Source organism: Trichosurus vulpecula, chromosome 3, assembly GCF_011100635.1.
Source record: "Trichosurus vulpecula isolate mTriVul1 chromosome 3, mTriVul1.pri, whole genome shotgun sequence".
Lineage (NCBI taxonomy): Eukaryota > Metazoa > Chordata > Mammalia > Diprotodontia > Phalangeridae > Trichosurus > Trichosurus vulpecula.
The window spans coordinates 162,449,331-162,470,197 of NC_050575.1; the positions used below are offsets into that span (position 1 = coordinate 162,449,331).

At 45.6% G+C, this 20,867-nt stretch overlaps 1 protein-coding gene across 1 annotated transcript; it reads left to right on the forward strand.

Moving 5' to 3' along the window:
• Positions 1 to 1,947: 1,947 nt before the first annotated feature.
• Positions 1,948 to 12,022, forward strand: DOLPP1 (dolichyldiphosphatase 1). Its single transcript, XM_036748067.1, has 8 exons — positions 1,948 to 2,045; positions 5,422 to 5,522; positions 6,111 to 6,195; positions 6,339 to 6,438; positions 6,926 to 7,024; positions 7,697 to 7,825; positions 8,702 to 8,791; positions 10,217 to 12,022. Exons 1-8 carry the CDS (start codon positions 1,970 to 1,972, stop codon positions 10,251 to 10,253), a joined length of 717 nt encoding a protein of 238 aa, XP_036603962.1. The 5' UTR covers positions 1,948 to 1,969; the 3' UTR covers positions 10,254 to 12,022.
• Positions 12,023 to 20,867: the final 8,845 nt, after the last annotated feature.

Sequence of the window (20,867 nt, forward strand, 5' to 3'; positions counted from 1 at the left end):
TTATCCATAGATCTGACAGGTAAAATATCCTGTGCTTTTGGGGTATGTTTCAAAGTCCAAACAGAGTTAGGGCTGTCTGAGGAGTATGAAGGAGGGTGTCTGAGGGCAGGATGTAAAGGAAAGTTTCCAGTGGCTTTTGTGAAAAAGGGGCAAAATGATGCTGACCTGGAAACACTGTAAGTTGCCTTGAGGGCAGGACCAGAGTCTTTCACATCTTTGTACATCCCCAGAAGAGGGGCAAATGGAATGTTTTGAAATGATAGAAAACAAGGGTTATTATAAGCCAGTTTCCTATAATGTTTCCCCATACACCCACCCCTGTAAGGTAGATAGGACAAGTATTATTATCTCTATTTTACAGATAATAATAATAGCTAGCATTTATATAATATTTTAAGGTTAGGAAATACTTTACAGATAGGATCTCATTTTATCCTTACAACTCTGCTATTATTATCCTCATTTTACAGATGAGGAAATTGAGGCAGACAAAGACTTCAATTGGAAGTGACTTACCCAGGGTCATAGTCATAGCCAATAAGCATTTATTAAATACATACTACAGTGCCAGGTACTGTGCTAAGCACGTACAAAGATAGATAAAAGCAGGTACAAATGCAGACAAAAGAAAGTTCCTGCCCTCAAGGAGTTTATAATCTAATAAGGGAAAAACACTACACAGAAAAGGAAGCTGAAAAGTTGGAGTGACAGAGGAAGAGGCTGTGGGAATGTATTCTGAATAATGGAACATGATGGAGAGAAATACAAAGAAACACAAAAGTAGTGTAGTTGGTGGGAAATGAAAACATTGGGGTAGGCCCCCTCAAATCCCCTGGAGCAGATTCAATCTTGTGGGATAATGAGATTTCCCAGATCACACAACTATTTTCTAAAGCTGGATTTATAACTCAGGTCTTCCTGACTCCAGGTCCAGTGCTCTATCCACTATGCCAGTTAGCTGCCCTCATAAGGGACCAACTCCCACAGACAAGTCTGTGGATATAGGCGTAGGAGTTTAGTCTGAGGGATAATGAAATTTTATTCTAACACTGTAGTTGATAAAAAGTGCTATCCACCTGCAGAGAAAGAACTGATGAATTCGGAACCATGCTTTGCTTTATTTTTCTTGCTTCTTTGTGTTTTCTTTTGCAACACGGCTAATATGGAAATATTTTGCATGACTTCACATACATGATTTTATATTGCTTGTCTTCTCAAAGAGGGGAGAGTAGGAAGAGAATTTGGAAATCAAAATGTTAAAAAAGAATCTTAAAATATTTTTACATGTAATTGAGAAACAGTTAATGAAATAAATGAAAATATATTTTAAAATAATATAGTCTATTCTAATTGTCTTTATTCTTCCAAAGAGACTGATTTGGGTCCTCCCGATTAATAGTGGTTTCTGGTTCTCTGGGCATCAGGTCGGCTGACTTGTGAACTATGGATGCCCCAGTCCCGTAACCCTTGTAGCCTCCCCCTGAGCTCCGTCGAGGAGTTGGCGGTCCTAAAAGCCCAGAGTCAGTATCAGGGCGACCCCCAACTACACTAGAGCACGAATAAGGTTAGAACCAGGACCCCAAACTAAAGCTCCCACCAAAGGCCAACACGCCCCCCAAGCTAAAGACTGATTGGTTCGTTCTGTCCGCCCCTTTAGCGCCAATCTCTCCTTCTGATTGGTCACACTGTTCCAGTTTATGGGCTGTAACCTTACCCTATCCTGATTGGCTAGGTTCGTACCTGTGCTCGCAACGGATTGAACCCTGGTGGGGGAAGCTCAAAGGTTCCATGAGCCCCACTCTCTGATTCGTTGCTCTGGCTAGGCCGATGGCCTGCGCGCTGATGGGCTGCGCCACTACCTGTAGCGGCCGACGATTGGGTGTGAAGAGTCTTCCAAGCGGGATAGGTCAGGACCATCTCCCCTCTTTTTCCTGATTGGCTAATAGGCAAAGCCCGGTCTCCGGGTAAGATGGCAGCGGACGGACAGTGCTCGCTCCCCGCTTCATGGCGGCCGGTGACCCTCACCCACGTCGAATATCCCGCAGGTAAAACTCAGCCCCAGGCCCTCAAAGGAGAGCTCCTCTGTGTCTCGCCCCTCCCCACCCGACCTCTCCCTCCCCGGGTGAGCCAGGGGAGGGGGCAGCAGGGGGCTGGGGTGGCAGCTGTCAAATAGTGAGCCATTGAAGGCTCCCTTCGAGGAGCATAACGCGCAGGCGCAGTGAGGCGGCGATGAGCTGTGCTAAATTGTGAGCCGCTGGCTCTCTCACTCTGCGCCTGCGCGGCTGGCTACCTGGGCTCAGTGGCACGGACCCGTGAAGTGGGCTTGTGGGGTGCGGAGACATTGGGTGCGTGGAGTGGTTAGGGTCTCTAGACCCCCTCTTCCCCCGTCATTGCCCCCTGAGGACTAGAGAAGCAGGCGTGCAGAGGGGGGTGTTGCCCCTCGGCTCCGGAGGGGACGGTGCGTGAGCACTTGAGAGTTTCCTTGTCTCGGACCAACCGCCCACCGTCGCCCCTTCTAGATGCAGCCTGGTCTCCTCGTTGCTTTCAGGAGCTAGGCAAGCCCCCACCGGAGCTGCCTCTGATTCCAGCCAGAAGACCCTTCCTTCTGGCGCCCCGGGGCCAACCCCAGCCCCCTCCCCCTGCCCTTGACCCCTACCCTCTTGGAACCCTTTGGGCCCCGCGGTGTGCCCCCAAGGCTGGACTGAGCCCAGGTTGTCTGGAGCGAGGACGACGTGTGAAGGAATGAGTTTGCGCCTGTTTCTTGTGAACTGCTAGGAGTGGGGAAAGGATGCTGACCCAGAAAGCTTGGCCCTGCCCTTTGTCCGCACAACCTTCCCAGGCTGACACAGAATTCAGAAGTCGCATTTTTTACCTTTTTAAGTTTACAAAGTGCTTTCCCCCCCACCATCTGGCGAGGCCAGGTAGCAATACAGAGATAATACAGGTTGTACCAAAAGTCTCGGTGCAGTTTGAAGCTTTAATAGCGGTATGTTATTCCCATTTTACAGATGAGAAAACTGAGACTCAGATGAAGTGAGTTGCCCTACATCTATCTCACAGCTCTTTGGGAGCAGTACCTGGTACAGTATTGCTTTTGAAACAGCCAAAGGCCATGTCCATCCTGAGGATGAAACGATATCCATATGGGAGAGAGTCTCCTTAGGCTTAAGTTAGGGTGTACAGGGGTTCCAGGGCCACATAGCCAAGCACCATCCTCCTGCAGGAAGGGGACAGCTAATGGAGTATCAATTTCTGTGATGCCCACGTAGCACACAGTCTTCCTGCTAATTTAAGGCCTAGTCCAGAGGGAAATGTATGTCGGGCTAGTTTCACTCTCTCTCCCCCTGAGCCGAGTCATGACAGAAATGTCTGTCCTGGCTCACTCATCTCCCCCAAAGGTGAAGGTATGCAAATTTTCCTAAGCCTTTTTTTTTTCCCATAGCCATCCAGATAGTTTTTTGGGCAACATTAACCACCAGCACCCCCAAACTCCCAAGCTGAAAAAATGTGGACAGTGATTTCTTGCTGAAGTCAGTGAGAATATCCCTACCCTTCCTGCCTCCTGCTTGCTTTAAGAAGGATACATAATATTGATGGGCAGATTTTGCTTCTTCAAGTGTCCTTGCTTTTGGGCTCTGGAAAAAGGAGGGGAATCCACAAAGGGACATCCCCTGTCATATGCCATCATCGTGTGTTCACTGTTCTGTCCCTGTTGCTGCTGCCCAAAAAAAACAAAACCACAACTCATTTAGACTCTTTGTAGGGAGTGGAAGTGGGCAGGAGAGCCATTTGTGGCCCTCAGGGAGATGACTGAAGGCATTAGAGGCCGTGATCAGAAGCCTTTGCATGTGTGGCTGTACGAGGTACTCCCAAGAACGCAGACTCGAGAAATGCAGCCTGCTGGGCTTCTCTCGTCACTAGTCTTAGAATCAGATAGCTTGGGTTTAGAAGTCTCATCTCTGACCTCGGGTGGTTGACCCAACCCTCCTGAGCCTCAGGAGGTGTCTCCAAATTGAAGCAACATTTCAGTGCCTGCAATGTGCCAGACGCCGTGGTAGGCGCTGAGCATAAAAGATGAGAATGAAACAGCCCCTGCCCTCTAGGAGGTTTCATTCTGTAGGATATTACAGGTGCATAAATGAGTTCAGTTAAGGTAGGGAATGATGGGAACCAAGAGACCCAAACAGATGCTCTTAGAAGCTTTGAGGTAGGAAAGAAGATAGAAGATAAGTTCTTAAAACTACAATTGGGCTTTTTATTACCATAGAATTTTACAGTGTTAAAGCTGTGCGGGACCTTAGAGATTCTGTAATTTAACACTTTGTTTTACAAATGAGGAAACTGGCCCAGAGAAGGAATGTGACCTGCCCAAGTCCCACATTTAACTACAGTATCAGACCTGAACTTGTCTCTTCACTTTTAGTCTGGTGTTCTTGACATCTCCTGCCCTAGCTCTTTGCTATGATTATGCTGAAGGAAGTTTGGAGTGAAGCCTGCTTGGCGTATGCTTCCCTCTCGGCCTGGGTTCCTTGAGTCATTCATTGGACTTTGAGGGTGTTGGTCTCCTCTCTCTCCCCCGGTCTTCTCTACCTGGGGCTGGGGCTTGGCTTGCTGTCCTCTGGATTCCTGTGCAGACTGGCTTATGCCCAGTTAGGTTTCTTTGGGACCGTTTCCCAGGTTAGAGTTTTTTCAGTGTGGATCTGGCCTTTGGCCTGGGCTGTTTTCTAGGAAATGTACCAGGTATTGGCCTTAGGGAGAGGTTTAAGAGGGGTAAAGTGCCTTCTGGCACAGGCAGTCTGGATGAGGTGAAACTAGAGGTGAATAAGAACTCCCCATCAACATAACCTCTCTGTCTTCCCTTCCTACCCTCCCCCCCTCTGAGTTTTAGTTGAGCCTAGGGTAAGAATTAGGAGCCTGGCTTGGTCCTGGGACTTATTCCTGAAAGAAGGAGAGAATGCTCCAAAACCCCAGGAGCCTGTGGGAGGTCAGTGAGAGGCAGCCACACTAGGGCAGGGGGATAGGGGTGGGGGTGTGCGCCTCAGGCTGTGTTGAGTCAGTTTGCCTATATCCCCCTCTCTGGTCACTGCAGGGAAAGACCCCGAGCGTCCTCTCCTCCTTTCCTAGGCTTTCCTCCATGCTGTCTCTGGGGAAGTGCCAAGGAGATGCAGCTTTCTTTGGAGCCTGCTTTCTCCCATTGCTAAGGCTGGCTAGCTGGAGCTTCTGCTCTGTGATTCCTGCTCCCTTCTTATGGTGTGGAGCCGGCTGTCACTAACGGAGCTCCTGCTGTCCTGGGTCAGACTGGAAGCTTCTCCTGGGCCCTGTGAGCCCTTGGACTGGCTTTCTCTGGGGTGGCTCGGTTTCTCCTTTGAAGAGATGGTTTTTGACCAGTTCGTCCGTTTCTTTGCCTCCCACCTTCCCCAGGTGATCTTTCAGGCCACCTCCTTGCCTACCTGAGCCTCAGCCCCATCTTCGTTATTGTTGGCTTTGTGACACTCATCATATTCAAGCGAGAGCTTCACACTGTGAGTCTGCCTTGCCTCCTGCCACGCCCACCCTGCAGTCCTTTCCACTGTGACCAATGTATACATTCCCTCTGCTCAGTGGTGGGTGGGGGGCGAGGGAGCCTCACCTCTACAAGGCTGGCAAGAGGCAGTGGGGATGCATCGACCACTGGGAAATGGTCTCCTTTCCATGTTGTGGGCAGTTGTTCATGGTACCTTAAGGCAAACCAGAGTGGTCCCTAAAGACAGGACTCCTACTGACAGGAACCTCAGAAATCATCTGTTGCTGTTGTCTCAGTTTACAGAGGAAGAATAGAAGTCAAGAGACATGATGTACTTGCCCAAGGATGCTTGGTAGTAGGTAGTACAGGCATGATTTGAACCTACATCCTCTGGCTCCGAATCCAGTGCCTTTGTCCATCGCACCAGGATGGCAGCTCCACCCCCACATACACACATAGGGATCCATGCGCCAGTGTTTTTGAGTCTCCTGCTGGCCTCAGAGTCTGTCATCTAGGAATAGTGGCTGGGGTCAGCATCTGGGGGGGCTGGGAGGGACTTGGTTTATGGCTTCCAAGGGCAGAGTTGACCCTACTCCTTCTTTTACAGATTTCTTTCCTGGGGGGTCTGGCACTCAACGAAGGGGTCAACTGGCTAATAAAGAACATTATCCAGGAGCCCCGGCCCTGTGGAGGTATGGTGGGACCTTGGAGGGGTGCAATGGGAGAGCCGAAGCTGGATGAAGGCATCTCCTTGCTTGGGGGAGCTGGATATCCAGGGGGAACACAGATCTGTGGCCCAGACACTGCCTGATGGACATTGTCTGCTTCTTCTTAGATACGCACTCCATGGTGAATACCAAATATGGAATGCCTTCCAGTCATTCCCAATTTATGTGGTTCTTCTCAGTCTACTCCTTCCTTTTCCTTTATTTAAGGTAAAGTACCTTCCTGGGGAGGGCAGGGGAGGGCAGTTGGGGTTACCGGCTTTTCAGACTTGGTAGGCATTTTTTCCTGAGCCCTCGTCTGCTCCAGGCCTCCCACTGACCCTAGCTTTGTCTAGGGACTGGCACCTCCTGTACCCACCTCGTAGAATGTCAGTGACATTCACCTCCACTTGGGTCATTGTCCCTGGGTCGCTTGGTTGGGATATCTTCAGTTAAGAGCAAGATAGAAAAGTAGATCCATGCAGAGTGATTTAGGTGAGCAGTAAGAGACGAAGGAGAATCAGGCAAATGTGGTGTTCCAGAAGCCACATTTTCAGAAGGGGGTGGTGGGCATCAGGGTCAGAAGCTGCAGAGCGGTCAAAGACGATGAGGACTGAACAATGGAGACTGCTTCCTTCCTTCCTGCTGAGGAGCGGAAGGACAAGGAGCCGCTTTACCTGTCCCCTCAGTGGCCCCCCTTTCTTTCCCCTTTCTTTAGAATGCATCAAACAAACAACGCCAGATTCTTGGACTTGTTATGGAGACATGTGCTCTCTCTGGGCCTCGTGACAGTAGCCTTTCTCGTCTCATATAGTAGGTATGCAGCAGTATTTGCCCTTTCTTCTTGCTCCTCATCTTCCTGCTCCCTTCCATTCACAGCTCCTTCAGTGGCCAGAAGACCGTTCCTCCCCTCAGGGCCTCTCCAGTGTCCCTGAGGCCCTTTACTTAACCCCAAGCTTGGCTTCTCCCCTTTTTGGCTCCTTTTTTGGCCTGGAAGCTTACCCTAGGCCTCCCTCCCATGAATTCAGCCATAGAGGCCACCAGATTAATCAGAGTGAAGGATAGAGTAATCCACTGAGCAGGAGTATATGGTGGAGCTGTTTCTTAGGATTCTATTTAACATTGAAGAGGGAGGCCTAACTACTGCTTGTAATGGTTCATCATTCCTGGTCCCTGCTCAGCTCACCACATTTTGGTTGGATCAAAGAAACTCCCATATGTGCTAGACTTTGCCCTGCTGTTCTTGGCATCCTCCTTGGGTTTGGAGTTCAGGGATCCTGGGCTTTAGGTCAGGATCTGGCTGAGCCATTAAGAAAGGAGCTGTCCCACTGAACCAGTGCAAAGGGTGGGTCTCATCTCAGGTGCTAGGCACTTGACTATCTTTGGTTCTAATCTCAGCTCTAACCTGGCATCCTGGTCTGCCAGGAACTGTCTGTCTGATTTATCCATTTCTATCTCATTGGTTCTTCCCCATCCCTTTCTGCTGAAGAGTGTATTTGTTGTACCACACCTGGAGCCAGGTTCTCTATGGAGGGGTTGCAGGAAGCATCATGGCTGTCGCGTGGTTTGCCTTCACACAGGAGATCCTCACTCCACTGTTCCCCAGGATAGCAGCCTGGTAAAATTTCCTCCCAGAACCCTTTTCCCCACACTTCCCCTCTCCCAGGGAGTTCAGGGACCTTTCCCTTCCCACCCCATATTCTCATTCTTTGCTGGGTCCATTGGGAGCTCTTCTTCCAGGGCTGGTTTGCACACTGAGGATTCTGACCTATGGCAAAGTTAGGAAGAGAACCTGCCTGCATCCTGATTCCTAATCTAGGCCTCCATTGTCAAGGCTCTCTTTCTGCTCTCCAGACTGTGGGCAAGCCTTTCTTTGCAAAATCCCAAGTGGATTCCCACTGGCCACTGGGTAGACGTGCAGGAAGAAGGTGTTTTAGGATTCTGAGTGAGCCTCAGGAGCCATATGTGGAAGACCTATGTGTATTGGTTATCCCTCCCACCCCATCTTCAGACTCAGGAGTTTGCTGCTTGGCCTCTGGGCATTCCCCTGGGTTAGGACCTTTGACTCAAGGACAGCATCTTCTCTCTGTGTAGGCACAGTTCATAATCCTCAGGTCTCAGAGTTGCATGTACCAGGCTCTGTGCTCAGGAATATGTGGGAATATATTCAGTGGAACTTTGACCCTAGTCCGTGTGTCAGGCCAGTGCTATCTCTTTTGACACCACCCATGCCCTTTGCAGCAAGAACTGGCTGCTGTTTGACCCAGTCTCTCCTCCTCAGGACTTGGATCACCCTCTCCCCTGCCCCACCCCAGACAGTGGAACTCTTTCCCCAGGACTTGGTGGCTAGATCGATATTTTTCGCCCTTTGGAAAGTTACAAACAAAGGGGAAGGGGGCGTAGCCTGAACCCTTTAACACCTTGGAATTTGGGGGGCTTCCAGGATGACTTTGTCAAAAATGAGCACCCTGAGTGTGCTGTTCTTTTTCCCTAGGCCCATATCTGAGTTCTTCTTAATTCGAGACACAAGCCTCATCCCCAACGTCCTGTGGTTTGAGTATACGGTCACCAGAGCAGAGGCCAGGTGAGTAAGATAGAAAGCCCATTTAGACTCCCATGACTGGCCTTGAATAAAGAGCCTATCCCTTTGGCCAAGGTTTCTCCTAGAACAGCTCTTACCTATGTAGGGTCTGGGATTTAGGGGGCATTTGACCCCATTTCTCCAATTGAGGGTCAAGTTGGAAGAGCCTGGATTATTAGGTTTTATTTTTTCCCAAACCTTTGAATTTTATTGTTATAGAGAACACTTAGTGAGGAAACTCTCCTACCAATGCAGATTGGCTCTTGCTTTCTATTTGTAGTCTTAGAGAAGTGTCTGGGCCAGTGAGAAATTTAGTGCCTTACCCAGAGGTCACATAGCCTGTATGTGTCAGAAACAAGATTTGAACCAAGCCTTTCTGTCTCCTAGGTCAGCTCTCCATTCACATTCCCTTCTAATTCTAGACTATTTGAAGCTTAATTTTTAGAACTCAAAAGAACAGAAGCCTGCATAGAACTCAAGGCCAAGAATTACACAGGTCATAGAATATTAGATCTGAAAGGGCCCCAGTTTCTGAGTTCTCCGACAAAAAGGCCAGAAGCAGGGGAGCGAATGGTACTGGAGGCAGGGGTGGGATGGGGTGGGGAGGGGATGGTCAGAGAAAGTTGATGTGGAGCAAGGGATTAGGAGGAATGGAAAGGAAGAGGACAACATTCTTTCCTATTTCTCTTTAAAATTTCCAGAGGATTTTTTTTAACTACAGCTCTATGAAGTAGATAGGGCAGCCTTATGGTTTTCCAGTCCTGGAGGTTAATAGTCCCAAAGCAAGGGAGTTCATGAAGGGCTGAAAAGAAAGGCTTGGTGGTGTGTGGGCTGGTGGGTGGCTTGGGAGATGTGCGTTGTGAATGCATCCTGGCCAAATTATAATAACAAGCTGAATAGGTAAAGGGCCCATCTGTTAGGAAAGGGGATTTGAAGGCTTTGGGGCAAGGCAATCCCATTAATGGCATAAAGCACACAGCTGGCCAGAGGCAGAGAGAGCATTCCTGCCTGCCTGGGGATTATGATGTAGTGAAGATAGTATTAAAAGGGATTGAAGGTGCCTAGGCCCAAGTCTACCTCTTTTTGGCTATGTAACCTTGAGCAAATAGCTCCCCCCCACCCCGCTCTGAGTTTGAATTTCCTCCTCTATAAAGCAGACATGATAGTTCTTGGCCAACCTGCCTGCCTGCCTGATGAGGTTGTCGCGAAGAGCAAATGAGACAGTGGACACGAACCATTTCTTTCTGAACTGAGAAGTGCTATCCACACATAGGGGGGTGTTAATAAAAATAACTGGGTAGAGAGCAGGGAAAGGCTCTTTTGGAAGAAAGGGAAGTAAATGATTTGCTTGCCCTTTGTAGGGGAAGATCTCATTTTTTGTTTCTTTTTTACCATTCTCCGGTCCACCTGTTCAATGTCACCTTGCAGAAACAGACAGCGAAAGCTGGGTACAAAGCTACAGTGAGAGTGCTTGGGCGTGGCTGTGCCAGCCCCACAGATCTGACTGGTAGGATGCCGCCACGGAGACCTCGACAGACCCAAGTCACCACGTGGAGCCTTTTTCTTTCTTTTTTTCTTCTTTTTTAAAAAAATCAACAAGATGGACCAAAGGCCAGTCTGGGGCCTTCAGCAGGAGTCTAGAGGCCTGGGCGTTGGTTTGGGCAGCTTGCTAGGCATCCCCACTGCCCATGGGACCAGGACGCAAATGGACCTTGCCCATGTCACCACCGTACGCTGAGAGGCAGAATGTACCATAACTTCCAAGGCCAGAGGAAGGATCTTAGGGTGGGATAATAGGGGAGAAAGAAGAAGACTTTCATCTGAGAGCTTGAGACAGGGTGGGTGGGGAAGAATCTGACAGCCAAGTATTCTGTGGAGTTTAGGTGGTATGAAATATACATGCTATTTATTTTTTTTCCTAAGGTTAATTTGATTTTTTGAGTTGGGAGCTGGGGCTGGGGTAAGACCTTTCTGAAGAGGAACCCATTGAGTGGGATTAGTTTCTCAGTGGTGCAGGGAGAGTCTAATTCCAGATCATTTGGATGATGTCAGTTCCATCTATCTGTACTTTGTAAGGAAGAAACAAAACTTGATGGACATTTTGCTTTGAACACCAGAAAGCAACCTACCTCTCCTCTTAATGTGGTTGTGTAACATGGGGGCTTAGGGCAAGAGCCCTTGGGGAAATGAGCCCTTTCTTTGATTCCTAGTTCTTCTCTGCCGATAACAGCCTCATATGGTGGACACTGTTTCTGAGTCTTGTTCCCTGTAACACAGCTATTTCTATATCTGGGAGAGTGATAGCTCAGAGAAACAGTGCTTCTTCATTGGTCTGGTGATGACATTTCCTTACAACAGTAATCTCATTCAAGGGCCTTCTCTGATCCCTGTCCATGCCATGGGTTGTACCTTCTATAATGAAAGAACTTTTTTTAAAATGCTATTTACATTGTAGATGGGGAAACCTGAACTGTTTTACAGATTTCTTTTTGTCTTGCCATCAGGTAGCAATTGCTTTTCAATTCCTTTCATCCCTTCCCACTTCCAGTATCCCAACCACTTCAGAAACCCCCTACCCACTCACCCAGAACAAAAGGCAAAGAACCAGGAGCTCAGCTGGGTGCGTGCTTGACACCACCCTTCTTCCCCTGCTGTGCTCCAAACATTTGTCTTTTCATGAGACTTGGCTCCAAAGGAGCTAGGTCTCCACTCTTTCACAGGCGGGTACTACAGACTGGAGGGAAATGTGCTGGTTGGCAGTGTGTTCGGTCAGACCAAGTCTCATGCCGGACAAAAGAACCTGGATGTCTTGAGGAAATCATCATCAGGGTTATTTTACTTGTACTTGGGTCTCTTGTTTTAAAGTTGCTTTCAAAAGGAATCATTGAAGTAGAATGATTTAGATGAGTCTAAAGCCCAGGGAATATCTAGAATTGAACTGGATGGTTTGGGACATGTTGAAATCATTGAAGAAACAAAGATTGGTTTCCTGAGCTGCTACTGCTGCTGAAGCACGCCTTGGTGGTGCTTTTCTTTTCTTTCCTTTTGCAAAGACAGTATCTACAAGCCATTCCAGATGTCAGGAAAATGGGCTTATTTCCAGGGATGTTAGGTTAGCCCCCATGTTCCCTTCCCCTCCCCATTTTACTTTTTGGCCAGATAAGCCAGATGTCAGGTGGTTTGGATTAAGACAATAAATAAAATTGTTTACTATTGTTTTAAAATAAAATATGGAAAACAACATGAGTGTATGATCTGCAAGATGGCTGGAGTACTGGGGCTGTCCGTGGGATGTACACCTTACAGTGGTCCCCATTGAGGGGGAAGAGATTCAGAAACAAGCCACTTAGAGGACTGGCTCAGGGAATGACTCCTCTGGCAGCAGGAGCTCTTAGGTAACTCAAGGTATGTCCTTTGCCCTCTCTGGGCCCTATCGTTCTCATCTACAGAATAAGGGGGTGGCAGCCCTAGTCTAACTGATTTAATTCCGGTGACCTCTAGTCCATCCTCTCAAGAAGGCCTGGAGAAAGCCCTCTGCCTGGGGCCAGAAGTTTAGGACAGGAAACTGACACCTGCCTCCCCCAGCAAAGCCAGCGCAGGCTGAGTCATCAAGTCTCTGTGGTGTTGCTGCCTATTGTTCTTACCACTTGGGACGTTATGTGGATGGGCAGAGCTGCGTCTCTGACTAAGCTGCCTCTCTGCCAGATCTTCATACATTAGCTCAATTCTGGGAGATAGGCATGGGCAACATATTTGGAGGAAAAAAAAGAATGTTGCATTAAATGAAGGCGAGAAATGGTGCTCAGCTTCACGGATGATTATTTCCCAAGAAGTGCTGAAAGTCATTGTTCCACTTCCTCGCCAGAAGAGTCATTTCAAAACTAGGTAAATGTAAAACAGTAGTGAATAGCTGACACAGAGAGCCACACAGTTTAGACAACACTTGGATCGTGGTCCGGTTTTGAGGTAGGTGGCATGAGTGGCTGTTCTCATTTTACAGATCAGAAAGCAGTCTGAGATGGAGAATGACATACCGAGTTAGGAAGAACACTTGAAGCCCGGTCTCTCAGACACCAGATCCAATTCTCTGTCTGCTATCCCACGGTAGCCTGCCTAGCCACCATAAGGATCGCTCCCTTTAGATGTGGGTGGAGTTTCAGGCAACCCAGCCTTCTGAAATAGAACTGGGTAGAAGTTTTTGCTTCAACACAGTGAAGGCAATATCAGGGGTATGTATGGAATTCCTAGGTCAGGAAACATTAGCCACCAGGCTAATGCAATAATCTAGGTGTGGGATGTTGAGGGTTTGTACTAGGTGATGAAGGCATTGTCAGAGGGGAGAACGGGGCTTATTTGAGAGATGTTGCAAGGGTGAAATCCACAGGTCTTGGCCACAGATTGAGAAAAGGTCATTGGGTTTGGTGTCTAAGAGATCATTAGTAACTTTGGGGAGAGCAGTTTGGGTGGAATGGAAAGCAAAAGTGAGACTGTAAGGGATTAAGAAGAGAGTGAGAGGATAGGAAATGGAGGCACCAATTGTAAGCAGCCTTTTCAAGAAGTTTGGCCACAAAGGGCAGAAGAGAAATAGGATGATAGTGAGGTTGGAAGAATCAAGCAAGGATTTTTTCAGGATGCTGGTGGGCATGTTTGTAAGTCATAGGAAATGAACCAGTAGAGAGGGAGAGATTGAAAAGAAATGAAATTGGTGGTAATGAGGCAGTCCGTTGGAGGAGACAGGATGGAATGGGATCCCTTCAGCAGGTTAGCCTTGGTAAGGAGGGAGGCAGGGTGAAGGAGGAGAGTGGCAGAAGTTCTCTGATAGGAGATGAAGAAGAGGGGAAAAGTGGGAACTCACCGCAAATAGCCTCGATTTTTTCTGTAAAATATGAGGCAAGATTCTCAGCTGAGAGAGTGAGGGGAGAGGGCAGGGAAGGTTTGAGGAAGGATGACAAGGCTTGGAAGAGTTACTGTGGAAAGTAGGATAGGGTTGAGAAGGGAGGTATAATAGGATTTCCTAACAGCAGGGAGGGCCCACTTGTGTAATATAAACATGTGGTGGGCCCAGTTAGAATGGTTGTGTGATTGTTTTTTCAGTCGTGTCTGACTCTTTGTGACCCCATTTGGGTTTTTCTTGGCGGAGGTACTGCAGCGGTTTGCCATTTCCTTCTCCAGCTCATTTTACAGATGAGGAAACTGAGGCAAACAGGGTGAAGTGACTTGACCAGAGTCACACAGCTAGTGTCTGAGGCTGGATTTGAACTCAGGTCTTCCTGACTCCAGGCCCAGCACTATCCACTGTACAAACTAGCTACGCTGGTTGTGTGATTTTTTTCCATCCGTGTTCAGCAGCACTAAATCCAATGTGCTTTCCATCCATGGAGTTGAAACCAAGCAGAACTGTTAGTGGAGAATGGAGAATTACCTGGGAAGTTCTGAAAGTTGAGCCTTTATAAAGCAAGGCTTTGGGTAGCTACCCTCCAGCCCTCCAGTCAGATGAGGGAGGCAGTTGACTAGGTGCCGAGTATCAAAAACTGAGTCAATCAGCATGGTGGTGAGATTTCCAAATTTTGAAGTCATCTTGACCTTCAGGTTAGTCACAAGTCCTGTACATTTTGGCTTTATAGAACTGTGTCCCCTCTTTTCCATTTCTGCTGTAACCCTAATCCAAGTCCTTGTTACCTCATTCCTAAATAATTGCGCCAGCCTCATTAGTCTTCCTGTCTCTTGGGGGCTCTGCTCCATCCTGCAAAAACTATCAGACTGTCAGTCAGCCAGTCAACTACCATTTAGTTGGCACCACAGTGCCAGACACTATGCTAAGCACTGATGATTTGTTTAGTCCTTTTTCAGTCATGTCCAACTCTTTGTGACCCCATTTCGAGTTTTCTTGGTAAAGATACTGGAGTGGTTTGCCACTTCCTTCTCCAGCTCATTTTACAGATGAGGAAACTGAGGCAAACTAGATTAAGTGACTTGCCCAGGGTCATACAGCTAGCCAGATTTGAACTCAGAAGATAAGTCTTCCTTACCCCAGACCAGGTGGTCTATCTACTGTACCATTGACAAAGGTGGCAAACAAACAAACAAAACCCCTAGTTGCTGCTCCCAAGGAACTCACAATTTATCATCCTCTCACCCCCTGTTTTAAAACTTTCATCAGCTCTCCACATAAAATCTAAACTCTGATGGGTTTTCAAGACTCTGTGTGATCTGGCCACATTTTAATATAGGAAAACTACCACCCACTACTCCTCAGCATATATACTCTAATGCTGCCACGCTGACCCCTCCCCCAACACAAATCACTCTCATTCCTATCTCTCTGCCTTCTACTTATCTGTAATGTCCTGGTCCTCTTTGCCCTTCTAACCAAATTCATCTCTTCTTTCAAGGCTCAACTTAAGTTCTCACTTCTGGAGGTCTTTCCTTGATTATTCCAAATCCCTTCCCAATTAATTCATTGAGCTCCACTTATAGGCAGCTGGGCCGTCTCCAGTCATCCTGAACTATATCTCACCACTGGACCCAGCTGGCTTCAGAGGAGAAAGTGAGGCTGATGACTTTGCAGGGCCCTCTGTCATTAAATCCAATTCATTTGCAAGTCATGGAATTATCTTTTTGATGTCATGTACCTCTTCAAGAACAAAAGACAAACAACCACAACTTATAGTCAAGTCACCTGTGTTGGTACTGGGACGGGAGAGGTGGGGTTTGCATGAGAACAAGATGTGGTTCTTGACTTCAAAGACCTTCTAATCTAATAGAAAATGATGAGACAAATTCAATACAAAGCAGAATGCGGTAATTGCCATAAGTCAGAAGAAACAGAGACTGTGCAGCTCAGAGTCTGGGTCACCAGCATGTGGCCACCACTCTGAAGTTCTAGGGTAACTTCCGTGGGTCTGCATTCCCTAAAACTATAGTTCAGAAGTCCTCGCCAGTAAGCTTCTCCTTTAAGAGTCAGCCCATAGACACAGTTAATTCAAAGAAATGACATTTACTGAGATATAGTTAGAACACTAGTCACAAAACTTGTCTGTAAACCTGGGTCACAATCTCCCACAGATACAGTATTTGTGAGAAGACCCAAACACAAGGTTAGTGAGAGTACAATGCTAATGAGGCCCAATGTAGATAGCACATGTGGTCAAGACAACTCACATGCCTAGTAGTTCTTGTTGTATTTTCTTTCCTCGTGGAGCTTATGTTCAGTGAATGGTGAATAGTGCAGATTTACTAAAATGTAGGACGCATGAAGGGAAGCATTGGGAACTAGAAAAAACTAGCAAGATAGGTTGGGGGCATCTCTTAGAAAGCCTTAAATTCCAGGCTAAGAATTTTAGATTTTCTTCTTTAGAATGTGATCAGGATTCCATTTTTTGAACTCAGCATTTACTATCAATCTTGCACAGTTTACCACTTGTTATGTTAGTATGGTTTGTTATTACCTTGCATGTTCTAGTCTTATTTCCCCAAAAGAGACTAAATTTGTAGAAGGCCAGAATTTTAAAATCTCAATTTAATGTAACAACAAAATCAAATTAAACCTATATTTATAACTTACACAGTGGCAGGGTTTTTCATGGGTTACCCAACTTTACTTGTAGGTCACCCTTCACCTTGCTATTTGATTTATTCCCCCATAAAATATTATCAGCCTGAGCTCTGTGGTAATCCAGGGACGTATTTGGATATTTTCTTATTAGTAAATAAAATTGCAATCTCTTTCTTACTAATCAGTAGACTCAATTCCTTGCCCCAGTTTATTAAATAGCATTTGTTAAATAAACTGGAGAAGTCTCCTTTCCTCATTGTAGTTAATCATATCTTTCTCTGTATTAAATCCTTTAATCTCATATGATTAAGTAACTATTACAATTATCAAATATACAATTTATTAACAAATGAAATCAGTAATAAAACAGACAGATATTTAATTATAATACACTGGGCAGTGAAAAAGATTATATCCAGGGAACCTCAAAAAGCAGATGATTTCTCTTTACTTCAGGAAATACAATTTTGCCATTCATCTCTCTTTAGATACTGTCTCTTAAGATCCTCCTAATTCTCCTCAGGAGTTAAATTCAGCTTCTCAGGAAGTAAGTTATGGTAGTACTTTTTCTTTGTCTTCTTTTTAGCCATCACAGGAAACAATCTTTATAGAAAATATTTCTAGAAAAAAAAAGTAACTGGAAAGTCTCCACCAATTCTTCATAGAATTCTTTTACAGACAGTTCTCACAAGAAAGAAATTTCTTCTCACTCTTTTAAAAAATTAAAATTTTTTTCAGTGAACACAAATTTATTTTTTCTCCCTCCCATCTGCTTCGTTGTTGAAAGAACAACACTAAATCAATAACCTTACAAATATGCAAATATATAACAAATATGGCTATGTCCAAAAAATTTGTTGCAACCTGCACCCTGAGTCCATCACCTGTGACAGGAGGTAAGTTGCATAAGAGAGACGTAAGTTGCACATTTCACCATCTTTTCACCTGTCTGTATTCTCTGTGTCTCTCTGTTTTCTAGATCAAAGGTTAAAAAACACAATCTCCTGAACTCTGTAGGGAAAAGTACCTCATTGCCAGACAGTTAGAATAATAACTCCAAACTGCTAGTCCCAAATGCCTTTTTTGCAATATTATATTTGACTCTTAAAAGATACCATAACAGCATCTATAGTCTCTGTGGGAGAGTTTAGTGAAACAGGTGCTAACAATACTTTAAAATGAATTTCTATGTACAATATGCCCAGTTTAGCTTGTCCCTTTCTTTATTCATACCTCTCTGTATTTATATAAATATATAGTGTGAATACTGTTTCTGGTTCTGCCTTTTCATTCCATATGACTTTATATAGGCCTTTCCGAATTTCTTTCTGTTCCTCATGTTTATCAGTTATAATGGCACTCTGGTGTGGCAGATAGAGAGCTGGTCTGAAAACCAGGAAGGCTTGGGTTCAAGTCACACCTCTGATACACCCTGGCTGTGTATCACCTAACTTGTCAGAAACAAGGCCTCTGGGCCACATGTAGCCTACAGCCCTCCTGAGTACTGCCTGAACTAGATTAAAATGTAATTGGGAACTATTTAACAAAATAACTAAAAATACAATAAAACACAGCTAACTACATTTTAAAACCAAGTAAATATATGGCCCACAGGGATCCTTACATATGGTTCTGTGGCCCCCATTTCTATTTGAGTTTGACACCATGACACTGGACAATTCTCTAAGTTGCTGAGAAGGTGCCAACCTGCACTGGTAGAGGGCATTTTCCAGGAAACCACAGGTCTGGTCCCTAACCCTAATGACATTGTAGTTTCTAATCATGATGCTATGACTCAGTTCATTCAGCCATTACCAACAGTTTGACATAATTCAATTTGTTTCTAATTCAATTACATATAATCCTGTTTTACATATTTCTAACAAAATTTTCATGATGATATTCTTAGGATATATTCTCAATAATGAGATTGTTGGGTTTAAAGTTATAATGATTATTTTTTGACTCCTTAACTGCTAGATTGCTCTCCCTGAAGGTTCTACAATTTGCAGTTCTACCACCAACGTTTGAGTGCTTTTGTTTCTCTATAGCCTTGCTAGCAATGGATTTTGTCACTTTTAGTTATTTGGGGCAGAAAACTTTCTATTATTTATCTTCTATAGGCATAGAACTAAGTGTATGGCAAGTGTTGAATACCAACATTCCTTGATTCTGAATTTGAAATTCTCACATCTCAGACTAAAAGACCACTGGAATAGAAAGGAGAAGCTGAGAATGTTTGATGCCTTTATTGACAGACACACTGCCCAGTTTTCACTAGTCTCTGCCTTAATTTTTTTCAGGAACAGTGGTGGTACATGGGTTCAAGGATTTAGAGCTGGAAGGGACCTTTGGTCCATCTACTTGAATACTCTAATTTTATAGGTGAGACAATTGAGGCACAGAGGGTGATTTGGCCAAAGCCACAGGAAAAGGGCTGGGATTTGAACCCTAACCCTTTTCGTCACAAGTTCAACATCCCACTCTACCTCATTGCCTGCTATGTTGGACCCTGCTTAGTTTCTAAGATCAGGTGAGACTGGGCAAGTTTGTATGATTATAGCTGGGAAAGCTTATAACTCTCAAAGGGCTTTGCTATGGGATAATGAATAAGAATGGGGAAGGGCAGCACTATTTTGGGGGGTCAGGGCTATTGCTGCTGCTCCTGAAACCAGAATCCTCCCTGTGCTGAGAGCTGGGACTGGTTCTATCGTGACTGGAATCTTGTATGACAAGCACTAGCAATCTTAATCTCTTGGCCAGGGATTTTTTTTTTTTTTAATCTCTGCTCATCATATATCGTACTTTGGCAGAACTTCCTGCATGTGATAGAACAGCATGGGAAATAGTATGGCATAGAGATTTGGAGTACAATTAGATCTTCTGATGTTTGTGGAGCATATAGGGTCTCCCTCTTCCTTCCTTCCCCATTTTGGAAATAGGGGAATGCTTTGTCTTATATAAAACCATAGACAATTACAGCTGAAAGGTACTTGAGACCCTTCATTCCTGTACTCTTATTTTACAGATGGGGAAACCAAAGCTGTCCTCCTTCCCCTGGTGTTCCAATAAGTGAGACATTATTCTGTCTCAAAAGGGCATAGGATTTGGCGTCTGAAGCCACTTATTATCCATGAGACTTTGGACATGTTGTTTAACAGCTGCATGGCTCAATTTCCTTATCTGTAAAATGGCAATGCCTATTTTGCCAACCTTACAGGGTTGTTTTGAGACTCAGATGATGACTCTGAAAGCACTTTTTAATTGTCAAGTGCTATATACATGTTTTACTATGCTCAAACAACAGAATATGTTGAGGGACCAGAAAGGGTTTGTTTTTTTTTTTAACTAAAGCCCTCTCAAAAACAAGGGGATGCAATAGTGATGTTTTTGCATGTCTTGGACACTGAATACATTTGCTCAGGTTTAATTCCCTTTAGGGTTGGCTTCCAGCAAAACGGTGAAATTCCTGGTTTGTCTCATCTGGTCCAAGGCTCTTCCTGACTCTCAGGCCCTGTCTTGAGTCCTGATTTCATTGGGCTAGCTCTCAAGTAACCTGTAGCAAGGTACCACAGCCGGAAGAAGGGCTCTTGAAACCCAATTTTTAAGAGCTATAGCAAAGCATCTACTGTGGGGGAATTTCAGGCATTGGGCTGGGTAGTGAGAAAGTGATTGATTTTAGCCCCTCTCAAATTCTATCTTGTTTCCTTGATGGGCTTAGCTATTGCGGGGGCGGGCGGGGGGAAAGAGTGGGTTGTCTGCTTCTTTACTCCAAGGTTTGATTCATGAACCTCCCTTCCCCTTTCCACCTGGAGCCCCCCAAAGCCTTTCTCAATGCCTTATTAGTTGAAAAGGCTGCACTACCTCCCAAAAGCCAGTGTGTGGCTGTCACACTATTGGTTATTTGTGCTCAAGAAATGGTAGACACAGAGGGCATTAAAAGCCCCATGGAAAAGATACTCCCTTCTCCCCATTAGATCCTCCACAGATGATTTGTACAAGGATTTGGGCAAGAACCACACAGGATGACAATAGTATATGAATGGATTGCAATCTGCACTGGTAAAAAGGGAGTGCCCATGTCAAGATTATGGATCCGTTGAAATTAATCAATTTCCTTAAGGAAATTGCCTTAAGGGCAGGCATATTTTTTTTTTTCTGCCTCCTTTCCTATGCCAAGCAAAGGGTTGGGGACACGGCAGATGCTCATTAATATTCAATGAATGAGTCCCAGAGGTTGGCCCAAAGGAGAGATATGTACCTAGTGTATCCTACAGAGTAAGACTAAAATAATGCCTAGGTGTGGAGTTTATCACGAGCCCAGAGGCTTCCAAGTGCATTGTTAAACAGAGCTGACACTGTCCTGCCCCTCAGAAGGTGATTTGGAAAAAATATTGACCACTTCATTTACTTTTAGAAGTCACTTGTGTTTTCATTTGGAAAAAAATAAGAGGCTGGGATCCAGGGAACCTGGGTCCTCAACAAAGCCTCATTGTGATTTTTTGAGGTACTTTACTTCTCTTG